The 19890-nt window shown below is 41.0% G+C and overlaps 1 protein-coding gene across 7 annotated transcripts in view; it reads left to right on the plus strand.

The window, feature by feature from the left end:
* ARVCF (ARVCF delta catenin family member) overlaps positions 1-19890 on the plus strand; it is a 428382-nt gene that overhangs the window by 213927 nt on the left and 194565 nt on the right. The window contains exon 1 of one of the 7 annotated variants that reach the window (XM_034791688.1): positions 8722-9138. The exons of the other annotated variants lie outside the window; for them this stretch is intronic. Coding sequence (XP_034647579.1) covers positions 9118-9138 — 21 coding nt within the window. The 5' untranslated portion in view covers positions 8722-9117. Of the gene's footprint in view, positions 1-8721; positions 9139-19890 lie in introns of those variants that run through there. 7 annotated transcript variants of the gene reach the window in all.

Raw genomic sequence — 19890 nt, forward strand, 5'->3', positions numbered from 1 at the left:
GAATCAAGGGGGAGAGTGAGGATTTTGTTGTTGTTGCAAAGACCTTTAAAAATGAGCCTAATTTTGCTAAAAAAATTTAACTTTTTTAGCTTAGAAAGAGGACCGTTTTAGCTGCAAATGCTTAATTAGAAGTTTCACAGAACTGGGAGAACACTTTAAATTTTGCAAAAAAAAATATCTAAACACTCAAATTTCCAGTGTTTCCATTTCTAGTGCCAAAATTTCACATAGCTCTGCTAAAAATACAATGTTTCCTGTTAGGGCGTCTATGGTGAGACCCTTCCAAACATAATTTTACACACAATACCAACCTTATGAAACCAAGAAACTCGATTGTCTTCCTTTGCAAGATGCCAGATGCCATTTCATATCTCTGATTGTTGCAGGATCTTTTGATAAAACTACAAGTAATTATTAAATATGTCTCAAACTGGCAAAAGCAGGAACAATCAGAATTAAGGACTAAATACTTAAATACTACTATTGTGTTAAACAGGATCTATTTTTGAAAAAAGCATGCTACTGACATTTACCTCAGATAATTAAAACAGAAAGCATCTTGCATTTTAAAAGTGTGATTTATTTTTCACTATTTGTGCTGCTTGTTTAGTTTTTGCATTTCTTTCAGTGTAGACCATGAAAATAACTAGCCAATTTGCATGGGGATGTTTGTGTTTTTTGGTTTTTTTTTGTCATTTCCACTTTCTGGTTCTCAAGCACAATTCTACAAAGTTCAGGCTGGGATGCTGAGGGGGAAGGTTTAAATCCTGACAATAACTTGTTTGCATTGGATCTCTCTTAATTTCATGAAAACATGTTATTAATTTGCGCCCTGATCATGCAGGCAGAGGTGCCCACAGGATGTCTCACTGAAGCCAGTGGGGCTCTGTACGGATCTGCCCTGGCAGATCCACCTGCAGGATCAAGACCATGTTTTGTAGAGACTTCAAACAAACAAACAAACAAACAAACCAACCCTTGAATTTAGAATCCAAACTATCAGTCTTTCTTTTAAAACAGCAAGAAAGGCGCCCTCCCTCCCCAAAACCAAACCCTCCTGTCCAGTTGAGCACATACTCTTAACCACTTACTAGATTGCTGGATCCCCAGGTGTGTTAAGCCCTCAGAATCTGAAGGAAATCCAGGCACTGCTGCTATCTTAGGGCCTCTCCTTGGCTGCAGATTTTCTCTATGGCATCTCCTCCAGAGAGTTGCAACCATACAGCCCCCTGCCAGGCCCTTAAACCCAGGGTTGACCCTCAGACTTTCCTTGTAGCTTAAACACTTCCTCTCCTCGAACTCCAGCAGTGTGGTGTTCTGGGTTCACAGGTTAACTCCTCAGGCTCGCAGGGATAAAACACATGGACACTTTGCACAGGAGTCTAACAGCATTACTCTTTACTTAGTCACACATGAAATACACAGATCTGTACAAAAATAATAAACTCTGCGTGCATTTTCCCTGCTGTACTCACCACTCCACAGCATTCTTTGTCTTGGGATTAGAGTTGTCTGGGCCATCCAGAGTCCTTCTGCTGCAGTGCATGGCTTGTTTTGTGAAACATGGAACCTTCAGACCCCGTCCCCCGTTTGTCTTCTCGGACCTTGACTGGTCTTTTCCCTTCCTCTCTCCTGCCCAAAAATTTCCTTTATGGCTCTGAATCTCCCCCCCTGAGTCCTTTTTAAAGACTAAAATCAGCCCATTGATGTCTTTGTTGTGCTGCTAGTGACTTTCCACTCCCACCAACATATCTGCTGGAAGTAGAGAAGTGGAGAAAGTATCTTCTGGCTTCAGCTAATCCATTGTCATTCAATTGTTTCCATCTAGATAGGCAGCCATTAAATTCTAGCAACTCACTGTTGTCCCACGTTTGGCAGAGACAGAATACAGCCCTGTTAACCAATGGTGGATTCCACATTTATAAAGAGGCATTCAGTGATACAACAATTTTTATAGTAACAACTTCATATTATCAGCCAGAATAAATAATTTGTATAGCCAGTTTTCTCAAATCTTCACATCTCCGATTTGGTTAGTTCTGCTGTCTTGAAAGCTCAAAAAGTACCTATATTCTGAAAGGAGTTTGTAAATGAAATTGAGGGTTACAACTAACATAGTTGAATTATTGAATCTATTGCTAGCCTGGGTCATCTTACTAAAAGTGATGTCATGCTTATGGGTTAGATTCTGCTCTTAGGCCAGGTCTACACTACAGGCCTATATCAGTATAACTATGTCACTCGGGATGTGAAAAATCGACACCCCTGAGCGACATCGTTATACTGACCTAACTCCACCCTGGGAAGGCAGAGTTACGTCGACAGGAGAGCTACCGCGTCTCAGAGAGGTGGATTAACTATGCCAATGGGAGAAGCTCTCCCGTCAGTGTAATAGCATCTTTGTGAAGACAAGCCCTTAGTTTCACTGTTGCAAGTCTGGAATAATTCACTGAAGTCAGTGGATTTACACTGGTGTAACTCAGAACAGAATGGCCAAAGATGGCCAGGCCCGCAGACAGCAATTCCGGCCCCCAGGGCAGAACCCTAGAAAGGTCCACTTGACATTTGGGCAGTGCTGTGCCTGCACTGGCTGGTGACCAGCGAGCTGCTGCCGGCTGCACCGCTGGTGCCCAGTGAGCTGCCAGCTGTTCTGCTGGGTGCGCTCTTCCGGCACGGCCAGGGCTTCCACGTTCCCACCTGGCTGACTTCGCCACCGCCGGCACACCCCCCCATGCGCCTAGGAGCCCTGAGGCCTGCCCGGGCGATTTAAAAGGGCCTGGGGCTCCCAGGCCCTTTTAAATCACCTGGGCCCTGGGGAAATTTCCCTCTTTGCCCTCCCCCCATCAGCAGACCTGAAGATGGCCATCCACAGCCTGAGGCTGAGTACCAAGTGTAATTACAGCCTTTATTTTAAAATAAATAGCACAGTTTATTCAGGTAAAAAGCTTCTGTCCTTTTTAAACTGCCAAATTGCTGGGCTGAACAAAATATTCTTTTAACTATAGCTGTGGTGATGGAAAGTGCTACATAATGCTGCCTAAGTGCTTTTTAGGAACAGAACTTAAAATGAAGATGTATCTTTCGCCAAAGACATAGTGGTGTTTTTAGGCCATTACAGTTAAAGGTGGCTTTTGAATTTCCATTAATTGTTCTCTTCCTTTGCCAGTCTATTTTCATGTGTGAATATCTGAAGTGCTTGCAATTTGCCCAGGACTAAAACTTAGCACACAAGGAAACCTTAACCCTCTTTTCAAAAGATTCTTTTAAAAAGAAAACATAGATTTTTTTCAAATAACTCTTCTTTTCTTTGCCTTTATGATTCAAAAACAGGTTTTGTTTTTTAATAAAAATAAATTTAGACTAGATCAGGAGCAAGTAACATGCCTAATTGCTTTTAGCATTTTGAAAATGAATAAACCAAACCAACCACCTTCTCCCAATGAAACTTTGAATTTTGACAAATTAAAGATATCCCACAAAAACCCATCACCTGAGCAATGTCCCACACAAATATACCCCAATACTTAGTATTCTGACTCTCTTTGCTGCTTTTTTATATATATTAAATGGAACAAAGGAAAACAGTTTATCCATGACATTATAGTAATGAAAAAAGGCTGACTGGTATTCAGGGCTATGAAGCAACCCTGATGTTTGTCTGTATGGGAAACAGTGTTCTTGCTTTGGGAGCTCCTGCTTTGCTGGCTTTATGGAATCTACATGTCACTGAAGTCATATGCTGTGACTCGAGCAGAGCCGGCCCACAACATTTTAGCACCTGAGGCGGGGAGCTCAAATGACGCCCCCCATACCCTCTCGCTTGGGTCAAAATTTGAAAGGTTTAAATTCTGCCTTCTTCCTGTTCTACTCCTCTCATGGTACTGCTCTGCTATCTACCCCAATAAAGGAGAACTAACAACTTAAAATGCCTTGTTCAAAAATTTTAAGTGGCACTTAACTTTCAAACGCCTGAACAGCAAATGTAACTTTTCTTGTCTGCATAGTAAACACTGGCATTTTTATCTGTTTGAATAATCAAAGTGGTGCTTTCCGTGCCTTCTTGATTGCAAAGATTTGAACTGCTTCCTGAAGGTCCACAGTCTGGGCCAGCTCATGCTCTATTGAGATGGTTGCAAGGCCGACCAGCCTCTCCTGTGTCATTGTGGAGCGTAGATGTGTTTTTATTAACTTCAGCTTGGAGAAGCTGTGTTCTCCACTGTCAGCTGTTACAGGAAGTGTTAGAAGTATGCACAGAGTAACAAAAGCATTTGGAAAGAGGGTGGTCATCTTATTTGTGCACATATATTCCAGAACAGCCTTTGGAGTTGATCCTGCTGAAATGTATCTTGAAAGGGCTTTCAGTTCATCACCTAAATCACTCGCATCAATATTGTGCGTGTCATCATGTGTCAACACTGTCTCTAGTGCCCTGCATTGCTGGTGTAGGTCTTCTTCAGGTATAGCGAGGAGTTTTGGACTATCCTACAACATCCCAAATTTACTGCTGTGTTCCTTGAGCTGCATGAAATGTTCTTCAACTGACTGTATTGTACAATCTAGCACCTGATTAAAGAATTCAACTTCGAATTGTTGTTTGGGGTCTTTTATGGGATTATCCTGTGCCTCGTAGTTAAAATGTCTTCTTCGTTGGTGACTCTTGTATTCTTGAAAATAGCTTCAGTGTGAAGTTCCTCTGCCAACTTCTGTGCACTCTTCAGAACATTTTGAAATCCCTCATCTGATCAATAAGACTGTAGGTATGACTTTGCTTTGTCCAGTTGTTCCATTGCTCCAGATATATCAAGGTCAACACCTTGGAGTCTCTTGCTTACAACATTTATTTAAACTGTATGTCATACCACAACACTAAGCCACACAGAAATTTTAAGTTATGTATGTTTCTGGTGATTCCATTTCCCTCTGCCACTGTTCTCCCATGAACAGTTCCTGTCATAGCATTATCCTCCATAATGGCAAATCTGGCATCATCTATCTCTTCCCAATTTGGTGTTTGATAGGCCAGGAAAAACATTATGGTGAGATCTTATTGCTATATAGTCTCTGATCAAGTGATTGAAACCTCTTTCTCTGTGACATTTAAGACAAGCCTGGGAAAAAACTTAGGCAGACTTTAAAGTACTAAAGAAAATCCTGCACTGGGATAGAGCTTAAATCTCCTATTTTTTCCTCTAATTTCTAAAAGAGAAAAAAGGTTGCAGATGGAAGAAAGGTGGTACCTAAAAAAGAAAATAAATGAAGTGCCGAGAAATGTAGAAAGAAAGAATAGGGGCAAAAAGCAACCCTTAGAATGTGAGAGGTGAGCTATCAACACTGAGATGGCAAAGGACAGGCAGCCTATTGCCAAAAATGTAAAGTTCACAATGAGTCCGTTAAGGGCCCAATTCTGTAAGCATTTCTTCAAGTGAGTAGTTCCACTGTTCTCAGGATCAGACTCAGTATTGGCCAACCCTAGGTGTTCAAAAAATCATGACCCGAGCCTTCAAAACATCATGAGATTGGCTTAGAAATCATGAGACCTGAAATACATTTTGGGTTTTTGATTTGCCTTCTGGTTTTTGAGCCGTTAGGATTCATATTTTCAAACTTTTCTCCAGAACTGTAAAGGAGGCAAACTTTTTTTTTTTTTAATAAACACTGAGATTCTTGTATACTAGCATGACTCCAGGAGCTGGGGCTTTAAGAAAAACACCAAATATCACAAGGCCTGCAAAAATATCTCAGTTCTGACAACATGGGAGACTGCTTACTGAGTCAGAGCTGCCAGGGTCATGCCTGAAATTTTCAGTTGTGTTGGCTTTTGTGCAAGAGTAGCTGTTTCAATGCTCTATGAATATAGACTTTACACTCAATAAAAGAAAACATTATAAAGGCCCAGGCCCTGGCACATATCCCTGCATGTGTCCGACATGAATGGCACTTTTCTACACCAGGGTGGCCTCAGCAGAAGTTGAACTCTTTTATTTAGTTAACTAAAGAAAGAGTCTCTTCCTGTCCCTCCTGTGCTAGTAAGATGCATTCCTTCTTTTGCCTTGCCATGACCTTTAAGAATGTTTTCAAAGCCCATCGCCAGCCTGCCTCTAATCTAAACTGCTCCATGTTAGATGAACTCTGAACATTTCTCACCTGTTGGAGCAAACTGGGGTGACGCAGATAACAAGAGTTTTAGATTGGGATGAAATTTTGTGCAGCATCTATCATTGCTGTCAACCAGAGGAGCCTATGTGATGTTTATTTTAAAATTACTAATATCAGAATTAAGCTACATAGTTCTGCTCAGTTCTCTGGCCCCTAAAATGCAAAGCCAAAGGCAGTTGTCCCATAGCTCTAGTGTCCAGCTCAAACTGACATTTCTTGATAGTAAGAGAAAAGCTTAAGTTACAACATCACTATGGGAGACACCTCTTTCTGATTTTTAGATTACAATTGATGTTAGTTAACAGGTTGGTAACAAGGGTTACCACTTGGCCAATATTTGACCAGCTTGGCCAGTTTTTTTATGGATGTGCCAGTTGCCAGAAAAACAATTTAACCTGCCAGTTTTTTTTTTAATGTGGGTCTAAAGATTTGCATTATTATCACAATGCACTGGGATATCTAATGTTAGAAGTTTCTGTGTCAGTTAAAGATGCTGCAGTGTTCCCACTTCCGCAGTTTAAGCAATAACAGATCAAAACTATCCAAAATACCATCAGTATGTGTATGAGTCACAGGAGAGTGAAGAGATGTGCAATGTTATCAATCTTACCTATATATGTTATCTCTCTAGGTAATCTAAGTGGCTGTTGAAGGGGGGTAGTTGCAGAGTTGACTTGTGGTTGGGAGTTAGGGTTGGGGGGGGTAGGTTGCTTGTGTGTGGGGGGGTTGCATTTCAAAGGTGTTAATCCTATTGGTAACACTGGAACATTTTCTAGAATTGAGGCTGAGATGTGTGAGGAACTGTGAGGGTAAGCAAGCTTGCTGTGTGAAAACGCATGCTCTGAAAATGCAAAATATTTAAGTGTAACCCTCATTTCTCATTCTCTGTTTGGTAGCTGGCTCCAGAGGCTGTCGGTGGCTGTCCCTGTTTTCCATGATCACTCCCTAATTTGGGGCCTGGTGCCCTGCAGTGCAGTTAGCAGTTCATCCCTAATTACCATTGTTCAGGCCACTGGCTGTTAGAATGGTGGATTTATTTCTTGCACGGGTTGTTTGCTGCAGGAAGCCGGTAGAGGGAAAATATCCTCAACCCATTGGCTAGTCCCTGAGAGCAAGGCCGGTTATTTAGCAGTGGAGGCAGGGCTTAGCTGGCTGACTCAAACCCCATTGATTGCTAACATCTGAAGGGCAGGGTTTCAGGGTCAGAATGCCAGTTAAGTGTCGTCCCTTTCCCCTGTTGTGGGTCAGCAGGTGATAAAGTGGTTACACTAGCTAAGGTAGGTTTCCAAGGAAAGAGCCTTAATGTGCTTTTGAGGTGTATTAATGTATATTTGCCTCGCTGTTCCTTGCAAGGTGTAGGAAGAGGGACCAGAGCCTAGTCCTGAGAGGTATGGGAGGATCCTTTTCCTTTTCAGTTAACTGCTTTCACCAAAGCAGCTGAGATGTTTTGTTTAAACAGCAGGTGTATAAGTTAGGATAGCTTCTTTACATTAAGAATATCAAAATCATGCAATATCTGGATGGAAAGTCTTTTTTTTTTTCTGCTGAGCAAGAAAAATATGAACTATAGCACAGCTAATGCTCTTTGCTGAAATAATGTACCACAAAAAGTGCAACATTATGTTTTACATGCATACGGCTGTATTATGGGAGTGGCTCGTAGCAACTCCCATGTTTGCGTAAAATGGTAAAAAATAATTCGAGGACTTTAGTTAATTGCAAATCCCAGTTTTCCTGTGCTGGGAATCTAAGAGGGGAGGAGACTGTGATTAAAAATGGATGAATTTCCTTTTGTGCTGCTGCGTGGGTGCTGGGTAGTCTATTTATTTTCACGGTCCAAAGTGAGCGAACTGCAAACAAGCAGGAGGATTTTTCTACTCAGGTTTATCAAATGTTGAGACCCCTCCTAGTTCATAAAGAAACTCGCTTAGCTGCTCTTCAGGTTCAGGGGTGTTCTTTGGAGAAGTTACTTTGAGGCGGAGACCCCGTTAACTTTGACAATCTCCCTCCTGTCTGGAAACAACATCTGTTTATTCTTCTTGCAAGTAACCTCTTAAAATAACTGAGGAAAAAATAGAAGGAAAAATACGGTGTGGGTGGGATTTTTGAATGGGTAACTTCGTGCTGTTGACTCCAGTTAGCGTCTAACCATTTCACAGTTTCCCGGGTTTGTGTGGGTCCTTCGCACAGCAGCAAAAGCAAAGGGGGTTGGGGGGAGACATTTTAAATTGGGAAAATGTGACTGTTAAATAAAAACATTGGCGGGGGCCGCTTGGAGGCAGGCGCAGCACCTGAAACTATTTATAACTGTTTTATAAAAAACTGATTAGATTAAAGATTTCAAACTGCCACGATCCCTTGATAGTAAGAGAGGGAAGCCTGCTTTTTCTGTAAGGTTGTGGCGCTTGGAAGAACAGCATGCAGGATCCCAGCAGTACAAACGCAAGCTCCCCCCCATGGTGTTTTACGCTGGCTCCAGTCTGTAGCTCCCTCTCTCAGGCTGCTGCTTGCTGGGTGTGGCTAGTGCTGCTCTATTGGAGATTCCAGCTGTGACTGTCTGTCAGTTTCCGCCCCCAAAGAGGACTGAGTTTTCAGAGACTGGGAGCTGCGGTAGGAAGAGTAGGAGCAGCAGGACGCGGAGATCAGGTTTGCTTTCTCCAGGGGATTGGGAGAGAAATCAACCATCTGAAGAAGCCCGTCCTCTCCTACTATCACCAGTTTTTCTTCAGAGCAACTTTGATTGTGGGTTCTCTTCTCTGGATCGGCTCTGTGTGTAGATAGGCTACCGGGAAGCTCTCAAAGTGCAATCGATCAGATTACAAAGGGGTTGTGGGTCATTCAGCAAAGAGGCTGGGAAGGCAAGCGAACCGGGTTGTCAAACCAAAGATCTGGAGCCACAAAGAGCCTGCCATAATCCGGATCTTTGCCTAGTAGGGACTGTAAAACTGCCACCTTTCATGAATGCCGGCAGAACTCAAACAGGTTAGTGCAAAACTTGCATTGCTTCCCTCCTCCTCCCACAGGTCCTTTATACATCTTCTGTATTTATTTATTTATGCATGTTTGTTTGATGGCTTGTTAGTGTCTGTCTGGTTGAGAGGGGAGGTGGTTTGGGGTTTGTTTTTTAAATCAGAGGGTTAGAGGAGAAATCCAAGCTGCTTTTCTAACGGACTATTGGAGAGAGATTTTGCTTTTGTCTCTTGTGTTAACTGTTGAACCTCCCCCAAAAGCAAGCCTTTGTTTACTTTGACCTTCAACAAGGTTCAATAAATCCAGGGCACTCTTTATTTCTAGCTATTCAGTGCCAGTGTTCTTTATTTACCAAAAAAACCAACAAAAAAAACAAAAACCCATTGTTAAAGGTTTGTTCTCCACTCAGCATTCCTTTGCTTTCTCTTTTTTGTTTTACACAACCTTATGGTACATTCAGTATCAAAAATAAAGAGTGAAGTTGGTTTAAACAAACCCCCCTGGCCCATAATGTTAGAAAATGTTGTGGAACTATTGTGGAAAAACTCAAACATTCTACCTTACCTTGGAGTGTCATTGGGCATTGCAGGGCAAAGCATTTGCAAGTTAAATATAAATAACGATCATGTAGACTTCTGCTTTCCTGGAATAAGAGGAGCAAAACCTGCAGATGACACTCATGTGCATTAATATGGGCTAACATGTCCAAAGTGGTGGTGATTCAGCTTGCTTTGATTATCTCAGCTGGAAGTTGTCCATGCGCATCTTAGTAACACAGTTGAATTCGATTTCTCAAAGCAACCAGGGTAACAAAAAGTCACTCTCTTTCCTGGGCTTTGTGGGAATCCTTGAGTGATTAGTGATATACAGATGGTTCTTGCAGCCATTGACCTTTCTGCTAGAGATGGTAGGATTCCTATCATGTTTAGGTACTTGCTTGTCTGTATTTCTTGTGTTCTACACCACCTGTGGACTTTTCAGAGAGGAAAGCATGATGGTTTACCTTTTTATACTGCTTGACCTGAAACTATTGTGGCTGTTGAATTACATGTGATTGGTTGTTGATGTACACAAAGTTAGCAACAGAAACCTGTCTCCTTGGATATTTTTCCACTGGGAGGAAAAAGCTGGAGGTCAGGAGCAGCCGAAGAAGTGGGCTGTAGTCCGCGAAAGCTTATGCTCTAATAAATTTGTGAGTCTCTAAGGTGCCACAAGTACTCCTGTTCTTTCTTCTAACTACCAAAAAGATACATCTGAGATGAACAAACTTGTGTGTTTCTGGATGGGTAGGGAGGGAGACAGAACATAGAAGGGAATGGAATATTACTCTTAAGTGAATCGGCAGTACATTTCAGTTAATTTCTCCATGTAAATCTGTTTTCAGTATCAGAATAAGATAGTATTATGGCCTCAATTTTAGACGAATCTGTGCATGTTTAGGATAGATACATTTTATTTCCTCTGCCCTTCCTTTTGGACAGAACATGGATGCTGGGTTGGTTGAGGTCACTTTGCAATGTAACTTGCAGGTGGTACTGTAGTTGGCTTTTAGAGGGCTCTTTATTTTAAGAGTGGTGGTGGTTCCTGAACTGCTTGTTGTCAAAGTAACTTATTGTGCAATTGCAGAGAATATAGAAATTGAGATTCTTAAAGGAAAACAAATTTTAAATTAAAACTAGGTTCAGAGATAAAAGGCCAATCTACAAAACAAATACAGGCAAAAAATTGAGATGGACCAGAGAATAATCTAAAATAATTGGAATGGGGGGGAGGGGAGTCAAAATAGGCATATGCCAAGTGGCAAGAATAGACAGTACAGGCCTTCCTAGTAATATGGCATGATTGCCAGCATTGGTTTTCAGCTCTTAGCTGTCCATGGGCTCGCCCACCCCTCACTGTTTCCTGTTGAGTTGGCCAGGGTCAGATCCCCCGTTTAAGTCCTCATCAAAGTTTGTGTCTTGGAATTAACTCTGTAAAGTGCTTAAAGTAATATGGAGTCTGAAATTGATAAAGTTTAGGTCTAGTTTTCAAAGCCCCAAGGTTTTGTGAGTGTTTGAATGAAGAGTGTTGCTTTGGCCATTACAGTGATATGTTATTCAGGCTCAGATTTGAAATCTAGGTATGGGATGTTGCTTCAGGCCTATCCCTGGCTCCAAACACTGGATCAAGCCCTAACTTCAGGCCAAATATCAAAATCCACAATTCCCTGTGGCTGCAATTGCTCTATTGTCTGCTGTATTCATCCTCAGTAGAGGAGGAGGTGGTAGCAGAGGGAGAGAGAATAATAGGGTAAGATTACATTACTGCACTACATTGGCACAGCTGCACCATTGTAGCGCGTCTGGTGAAGATGCGCTATGATGTAGCTTACTTCGTTCAGGGGTATGGTTTTTTTTTTTCACACCCCTGAGCTCTGTAAGTTATATCCACTCTAAGTGGTAGTGTAGACCAGCCCATAGCAGCTTCTGCCACAATTTCATTCAGGCCTGTACGTTGCCTCTTCTTTCTGCCTCAGCAAACAGACATTCTGCTGATTGCTCTTATCACAGGCATCAATCACCTCAAACTGTCCAATTTCAGAAGCCAATGACGCTCATGAATTCTATCAGAGGGCAGAGTGTTATTTTCTTCTGATGAGTAAACCTAACGCCCCCTTGTTGGGTAATGACCTGAAGTAAATAGAGTCCCTTTAGACCTTGCTTTCACTAGCCTTTTTCCTTCAGACTTACCAACGCTGCTCTTACACTGATGGAGCTCCACAGTTGGTGGTATTGGTGTGTGAGCTACTGTAGCTAGGCCATTGACATTCACCAGCACTTCAATCACCATGGAACCTGGGGCTATGGCTACATAACACCCCCCTGAGCGCAGCAAGGTACAGCGCTGTAAAACGCCAGTGTAAACAGTGCCCCAGCGCTGGGAGCCCAGGCCCCAGCGCTGTAAGCTAATCCCCTCGTGGAGGGAGAGTACCTGCAGCACTGGGAGAGAGCTCTCCCGCAGCAGTGCTTTGAAGTTTTGAGTGTAGCCACGGCCTTAGACTTGCTCTGAGCAGGGTCGGATGATGCAGTGGTTACAATGCTGGTGGCCTGTTGGCATAATGCTGTTGGCTGTGGATCTGGGCAAGTAGTGGGAAGTTTGAAAGAAAATGTTACCGGAAACACAGCCTGAGTTAGGTGCTTTTTGTTTTTAAACTCATTGTAAACATCTTTCTGACTAAATTGGTTTCCCACATAATTTGGCCCGTATGGACAAAGCTAGAAAGGGGGTTGAATTTCTAGCGTAGATCCTTATCTAGGCTAGCCTGCACATTGAAACATGGTTTGCTCTTTCTACATTGAACACTCCTACTTAAATGGGTTTAACATCCCAGAGTAGGTGGTGCCTAAAAAAACAATTTCAGTATCTATTAAAGCCAAAACCTGAGATCCTTAATTACACAAGACTCACTGAGGTTAGTTTTTATTCAGGTAAAACCTTAGGATTTGGACCATAGTGAATGCTGGATCTGCTGTTAGCAATGATTGTTGCATTAAATAGTGTTAACATAGCTGGAGAAAGGGATAGGAATATGCCAACAAGGACCTGTAAAAAGCTCCTAGGCACTATGGTAATACAAATAAATGTGCATGGGTTCTGAAGAAGGAGGTGCTTTAGAAATTTTTTTTTTTTTTAATTTTCTTTGAACTATTCTATCCTGGATAGTTGATAGGCATTATGGACTTTGCTATACCAAAAGTTAACACATACAAAGTGGGATTCACACAGAGACACAGCCAGCCAGCAATAAGTTGGCGAGGAAAAAGCTTGCTCCAGGTCCTCCGTGAGGTCGATCCAGGGTAGCGGAAGAAGGCACTCTGGGCATCGCAAGTTGGTCTGGGCCTCGTGATCGAACACATCCTTGAAGTAGGAGTAGAGTCTCTTGGGCTGGATGGCTCAGTAGGAGAAGGTCCTGCAATAAGTTGGTGGTAGCAACTTTGCAGTAAAGATAGAAGGTAACTTCCAATTATAGCCTTCCTTTTTAATACCCCCATCTCTTCTTTTTTTCCCCTAAAAGAAACCATCCTGAAACTTGGCAGAGACCACTTATTTCATAGTAAAGTTTTTCTCAGAATTTTGATGATAAATAAGAAAATAAGTTTCACAACATTACTATTTTTAAAATTTTCCCCTCCTTGTCTTTCTCTGGAGTGTTCCTAAGTCTTTCTGGTGCATCAGATCTTCAAAAGGGTGTGGCCTAGAAACTGTGTATTTAGTTTGGTTAGCTCTTCCGAAGAACAGTGCACTGAAGGAGTTAAAAAAAAGATAGTTTAAACATTGCTCTTTATAGGCTTGAAAATGGCTATTCTTTCCTATCTCCCACCTGACTTATTCAGTCCAAGAAATCTTAACTTTGCCCCATAATAACTTGTTTTGACCTTTGCATTTTTTTTGCAAGTATTATGGGGCAAAGTTAAAGTTGCACAAGTGATTGAAATACATAGCTGTGGGAACTGGTTGTGTCCTTTAACTGTTCATGCCCAGACTTTTCAACCTGTAGATTTTTGGAAAACTTTCTGAGTAACCAAGAAGAGTTCATTGAAAAACACTTTCAACCTTAATTATTTAACAAAGATTTTTGTGTGTGTGTGTAGGAAAGCTGTATACAGGAATCCCTTTACCCACCAATGAAATGCTGCTACCTCTGATATGGAATGTGGTAGCTATTTAACTGAGTACAGGGCCTTGAGAATGTTTGATGGGACTAGCAGCAATGAAGCCAAATTCCTAATAAGGCTGGGGGAAAGGGAGAGCTCATGAGCTCAGAAATGCTGGGTGCCTTCTGGTTACCTCTGAAACAGGTAAAAGGGGGGTTTTCTTCACCTTCCACTGGCTGCCTGGCAGGGAATAGTGGTGCTCATTGGCCCTTATGCTTCCTCCTTCCCAATTTAAAGTTTTCCCGGAGGTCCTTTTGACTTGCCCCACAGCTGTCCCTCCCCCTCCTCCCACACTGGTGGTATCTTGAGCTGTGGGTTTGACTGATCACCTGTTTTGGGATCAGGAAGGAATTTTTTTTCATTGTGCCAAACTGGCAGAGGTCTGGTGGGTTGTGGGGGCACAGTTAGACAAAGGACTGGAATAGGAAGTCTAACATCAGGAGATCATATTGGAATATTTAGTTGTAACTTTAGGCGGGTGTCAGGCACAGATAAATGCTAACAGGGCTAGGTCCCAAGGGTAAAGAAGACTTGGGGTTTCACTGTAATGACAAGGGGAGTCTTGAAGCTTACGCAGACGTAGATCCTCCTTGGTATCCACTTCTCCCCTGGTGGGAGGGAAGGCGAGGGGGTTCAGAAGTAAGCTGAGCTTAGTCCCAGGGGTAGACTGAAGGGGATCTATCCTGAGGTATTGGTTATGTGGTGGGAGTTCTGTCATTTCATCCTGGGCCCAGTTAAATGCCTGATGTGGGAAGGGGTGAGCATGTGTGTCCCTTCCCATTGTTAATAAAGTTGTGACCTGCCACTCAGATCCATCCCTGTGTCAATCTGTCATTTGTCTGTGTCCTGACCAGTGCCACCAATGGCACTTGAAATGGTTATCACAATGTAATTGGTCAGCACTTGAAGGCAACCCTCTACTCTTAAGAATCCCTGGGAATCTTTCATGTCTACAAGTGGTCAAGACATGACCATTGTAATCCTTGGTGGAACTCAACTGCAGTTAGTGGAATTACACCTATACCTTGATACAACGCTGTCCTCGGGAGCCAAAAATTCTTACCGCGTTATAGGTGAAACCGCGTTTATATTGAACTTGCTTTGATCCACCGGAGTGCGCAGCCCTGCCCCCCCTCTTTCCCCCCCCCCCCCCCCCCGGAGCACTGCTTTACCATATTATATCCAAATTCATGTTATATTGGGTCGCATTATATCGAGGTAGCAGTGTATATGACAGTCCACATTTTCACTACCATCAGCACATAGAATACGAGAGAGCCTGCTTCATTATATTCCATAACTTTAAAAACAAAACAAACAAACAAAACCCCACAAAACCCTCCACCAACTTAATTTTACTGCTGTTTACGATGCACAGCATGAATCAGAAAACAACCTGATTTTGGTTACCAGAGCATGAAGTACAAAGTTACAAGGAGGGGAAAAAAATATCATGTTTCTATTTGGTATTCTAAGAAAACAAGCTTTGGAAGCCATTGAGGAACCAGAAACATTGCGTGTTTTTAATGTCACTTTTATGTCCCTAACCCTACTTGAAAATGTAAAACTTCTGAGATACTTACTGTTATGTATAGCTTATGCCCATAAGAAACCCAGTTCGAGTCTATTTTCTTTAAAATAAATAAATAACCCTTAGATTTCAAATATCTCAGGGAGGAATAAAATTCCCTCAAACATTCTATTTTAAAAACAGGAAGGGGTGGGAAAGGAGGTGGAAGAACCCGAGTCTTTTGTAAACAATTTTGTGGTTCCAGCTGCCAAAACAGTATCCACAAAATGCTCTTAAGCCAAGTGTCTTTGGACACAAGAAAGCGTAAAGAGCAGTAATTTTAGAAACACACCCACACATTTAAGTGTATAATTTTTATTATATACACATTCGAGCCACTGTACACACAAGTCTTTCTGTAGCTATCTTTGTTGTATATGGCAGATGATGATTTTATCAATGTTTCTTTTTCTGGAAAGTCTTTGGACTGGAGCCAGACTCTGGGAGTTTTATACAATATTTGTTATGCCTCTGGTATAGACAGTAAAGCAGAAAGATTATTTTTTATGTGGGTCTTAAATTTTGTGTTGGCATTATTTAGCTAGAGTTTTAAAAAAAGTCACATTTGCTACTGGGAGGGAAAAAAAAAAATCTCATCTCATGCAATATCATTCCCATCCACCCCCAAGGAAAAAAATTGGCTGCTGAGCCTCAGTTTAAAAAGTGTGTGTTGGGCGGGGGCAAGAGAAAACCATACTAGAGATCAAAAGCAAGTTTTATGCCAGATTTAAAGCGACTTGGACCCAGATTTTTCAGAAGAGCTCACTTCCTATTTTGGCACCAAAATAAGTAGCAGGATTTCCAAAAGTGCTCAGCACTCTTTTGAAAAATCTGATTAAGTATCACATGGGGAGCATATAGACCTCTTCTGAAAATCTGGCCTTTATTTAGTTGCATATGTGTCAGAAGAGCTCTTCTTTTAAAACAAAAACAAACAAACAAAAAAAGCCCCTTCAGTTCCTGCAGATTAAAACCTTCATAATGTCTTCAGGCAGGAACTTGTGTAAATATAGAATTCCCTCTACCATGCTAATGTTTTTACCAAGCTGATGAAAAAACATTAAGTGTGTTTAAAAAAAAAAAAACCATGAAAATAAAGGCACTAAACCATGGATGCTGTACAATATGAAGGCCGTTCCTGATACCTAATAAACAGAATTAGAATTCCCTTGCTCCTTTTACTCTTTCTGTAAAAAAAAGAGGTCATCTCTTTTCTTCACACTTCCTATCTGTCATTCAAGGAAGGCCTTTTTGCTATTTCCTGTTGCAAAAAGTGATCGATGGCTGGTGTTTCTGATGTAATTACAAATGTTTCTCCCCTCCAGAAATAACCTGCTAAAAAGCATATTGTACCTCAGAAGCAGGGTACCACCCTTAAAAGCTGGCAGCTTTTTGCAGTAATACACAGCGCTGGTATTGCTATGCCACTAGCTGATGTCAGGACTGTCACTGACTGATGAAAAGTTGAACAGTAAAGAGCAGAGAAATGGGATGCGATACGATCACATAATAAAATACAAGATAAATGTGTAGCCTTGACCAAGATGCAGTTTAGCCCCTGGAAATACAACAGAATTTGGGGAGGAGAAGGGGACAAACAACCCAGATAAGATGAAGCTGCTAAGGACAAATATAAAATGCAGTTGTGTTCCTCTTAATGCATACATTTACCAATATTAATGTGAATTTTTATTATTTACAATAATCTTGTAACGTCTTCTCAGTCCATTGTTCACAGAAAATATTTTATTGTGGATATTTGAATAGCCATCATCAAGTAGTAATTCTATTCTGGTTCTTACATGGTTGCATCATCATGATCCCCAAATGTCTTCAGAAGTGCCTTAAATAACAAGATTGGCATCTGTAAGAAAGACACAATCTACTTTATTAAATATACACGAAGTTACCTAGTCAGTGCTAGACAGCAGGGAAAGGCTTCTAACATAAGACAGCTTTATATGTGTGATCTCTTCTGAAATGCATCCCAGAAGCTCTTAATGTGCTTAGCTTCATAGTCAATATGCTGTTATTAATAGATGACGACAGCACATAAACCAGTTTAATTAAAAATAAGTGCCGACTTGCTCTCACAATTTGGGGGGTCCAAGGGAAGAGATGATCTTTCTCCTTCCCCATCTCCAAACTTTCACTAGAATTTCTGATCATTGGCTCCACTTCAAACTCCTCCTGCAAAGACCTGTACAGCACGTGAAGCTATCATGGAGGGAATTTAGGCTTAAGAGAACAGTGTCTTGAGTTACAGTCATACTGACTGCATTTACAAGTTTTGGAAGGAACATTTTAAATACTGCCATTATGCCACTTATTAATGTAGGGAAGATACATTTTTCTGCTGATTAGGTAGAGTATATTTAATAACTATAATTTCTGGAGGTGCTTACATCTACGGTTCATATTCTTTTCCCAAATACAAAAATATGAAGAGCAGTGAATGAGAAAACTGAAGCACCCAATAGAGCGGAATATCTCACCCCATGAAGTCCAATCATCTCTCTTTCAGGAGTGTTCAGGACTCATGCAGCGCTCATGAGATATGAAGCCCCTTTCTTCTCAAATACTGATTTATGACTGCATTTTATAAGAACTGGCAGCAATAAAAGGAAAAGGTGATAAGGAAGTACTGGGTAAAGAATTTCTTTGGCTGTATTCCAGCAATTTCAAATATTATCTACTCAACAGAAACAGCTACGCTATGATAACACACAAACCAATCAACACTAAAGTGAACTGATAAAGCTGAAATGTTTTTGAAATTATAATGTACAAAATACAATTCCATTTTATTACAGAGAAGCAGAGAAATACAATGCACTAATGTTGTTAATTAACAAAAATCAACTGTAAAATACTGGGGTTAGTGGGGAAGTTTTAGGTGCCGACTGACACCAGCTGAGGTTCTGAATTAATTTATGGACATCAGAATAAAATTCTATAATTAGTAGCAATATTGCCATATGTTAGTTACAAACAAAACCCCCAGAAATACTACTTACAGCCGCTATATACTTATACAGCATTTAGTACTGTGCTGCAATATTTAAAGTTCTAGAAAAGGAGGAAGAAATAGTATGTATTACTGTTGCCCTTATTAAAAATATCATTTACATAAGCTGCATATTAATATATAATCCATAAAAGAAGCTGTGCTTGGAAGAAAGGCTGATGAAAACCACATCAGTGGTTCATAAGAGATTTAGAAATGGGGGAAAGATCACCAAAATGGGCATCACTGATGTCCCAAAGAATATGGCAAGTTTTTCACAGGTACTGAGCACGTCTGGAATTCAGGCCAAAAATAGAGCATATTCTAAACCAAGTTATAAAGATAGTGTTCTTCCCCTAATTTAAAGTTTATAGAGCAATGGGAGAATGGCTCTGTTAGCAAGAAGGATTAAGACAGCACACTTATGACAAGTAGTAAAATACTTTAAACACACAGTTAACTCTGAGTTTGTAAGTAGCTCCATTGACTTCAATGGGACTATTCACGAGCCCTAACTAAGCATGCCGTTGAGTAACTTGTTGAATCAGGGCCAAAGGTAGGCCCTAACAGAAGTCTATGCTGACATCCGTGTTAGTAATATTCATTTTTTTTAAATGTGATGATAGGAGCATTTTCATGTGGGCAAGAAAGTAATGCACAGGTAGAAGTAGAACTACATTCCTTGGGGACCCTAAAGTCCCAGTTTAATTAAGGAAAACAGAACTGAGTATAATGGTGATTATGGAGGCAACTTCCCAAGAGGATTTTGCAAAATCCTAATAATTTTTCCCTACCCCAGGATGGGGGTGGTGGTGGTGCTGGAGAGGACTATACAGGACTAAATTTACACGGATGAAGTTCTAACACCCTAAAAAATAAAAGGCCACCATTTCAATTTGTGGAATTAGACCATGTTCTGCTAATGGGGAATAAAGGATCATAAAGGGGATAATAAAAAAAAATGCAGCCACCTGTATAACCAATTTATAAACAAGTTTGTGTTTCCTTCTGTCTAGATCAAAGATAGAATGTGTTTCACTCTCAACCATCTATTGTTTAATACATAGAGTAGATGTAACTCAATACAGTGGGAACTATAGCTTTATACCAACTTCCCTTTCAAATTCTTCTCCACAGCTACTTAAAGAGCTGAGTAAAGGCTATGTTAAATGTTTTTAACTGCATAACTCATTTCATTCAAGTCTGTAAAGCTCTAATCTTTGTCTGTACTTATGGTTTACTTCTTTAAGTGCATCAGAAAACAAGCGAGCTAAGGCCCACATATTGATGTGCCTGAAAATAACAACTGTAAATTCCCTTGGCAATCACATCCTCAAGAAAAACTTTAAATGGCTAAAGATGCAAAATTTAATTTCTTTAAAGGTTTACATTTTGAATACCAGAATAATCCTGAGCATGCATGGGAACTTCATTTGCATCTCTGGGCTCTGCCATATGTAAACAAACTGAGCTGTCCTGTCTCCCACCAGACT

Source organism: Trachemys scripta, chromosome 15 (genome assembly GCF_013100865.1).
Source record: "Trachemys scripta elegans isolate TJP31775 chromosome 15, CAS_Tse_1.0, whole genome shotgun sequence".
Classification (NCBI taxonomy): Eukaryota; Metazoa; Chordata; order Testudines; family Emydidae; genus Trachemys; species Trachemys scripta.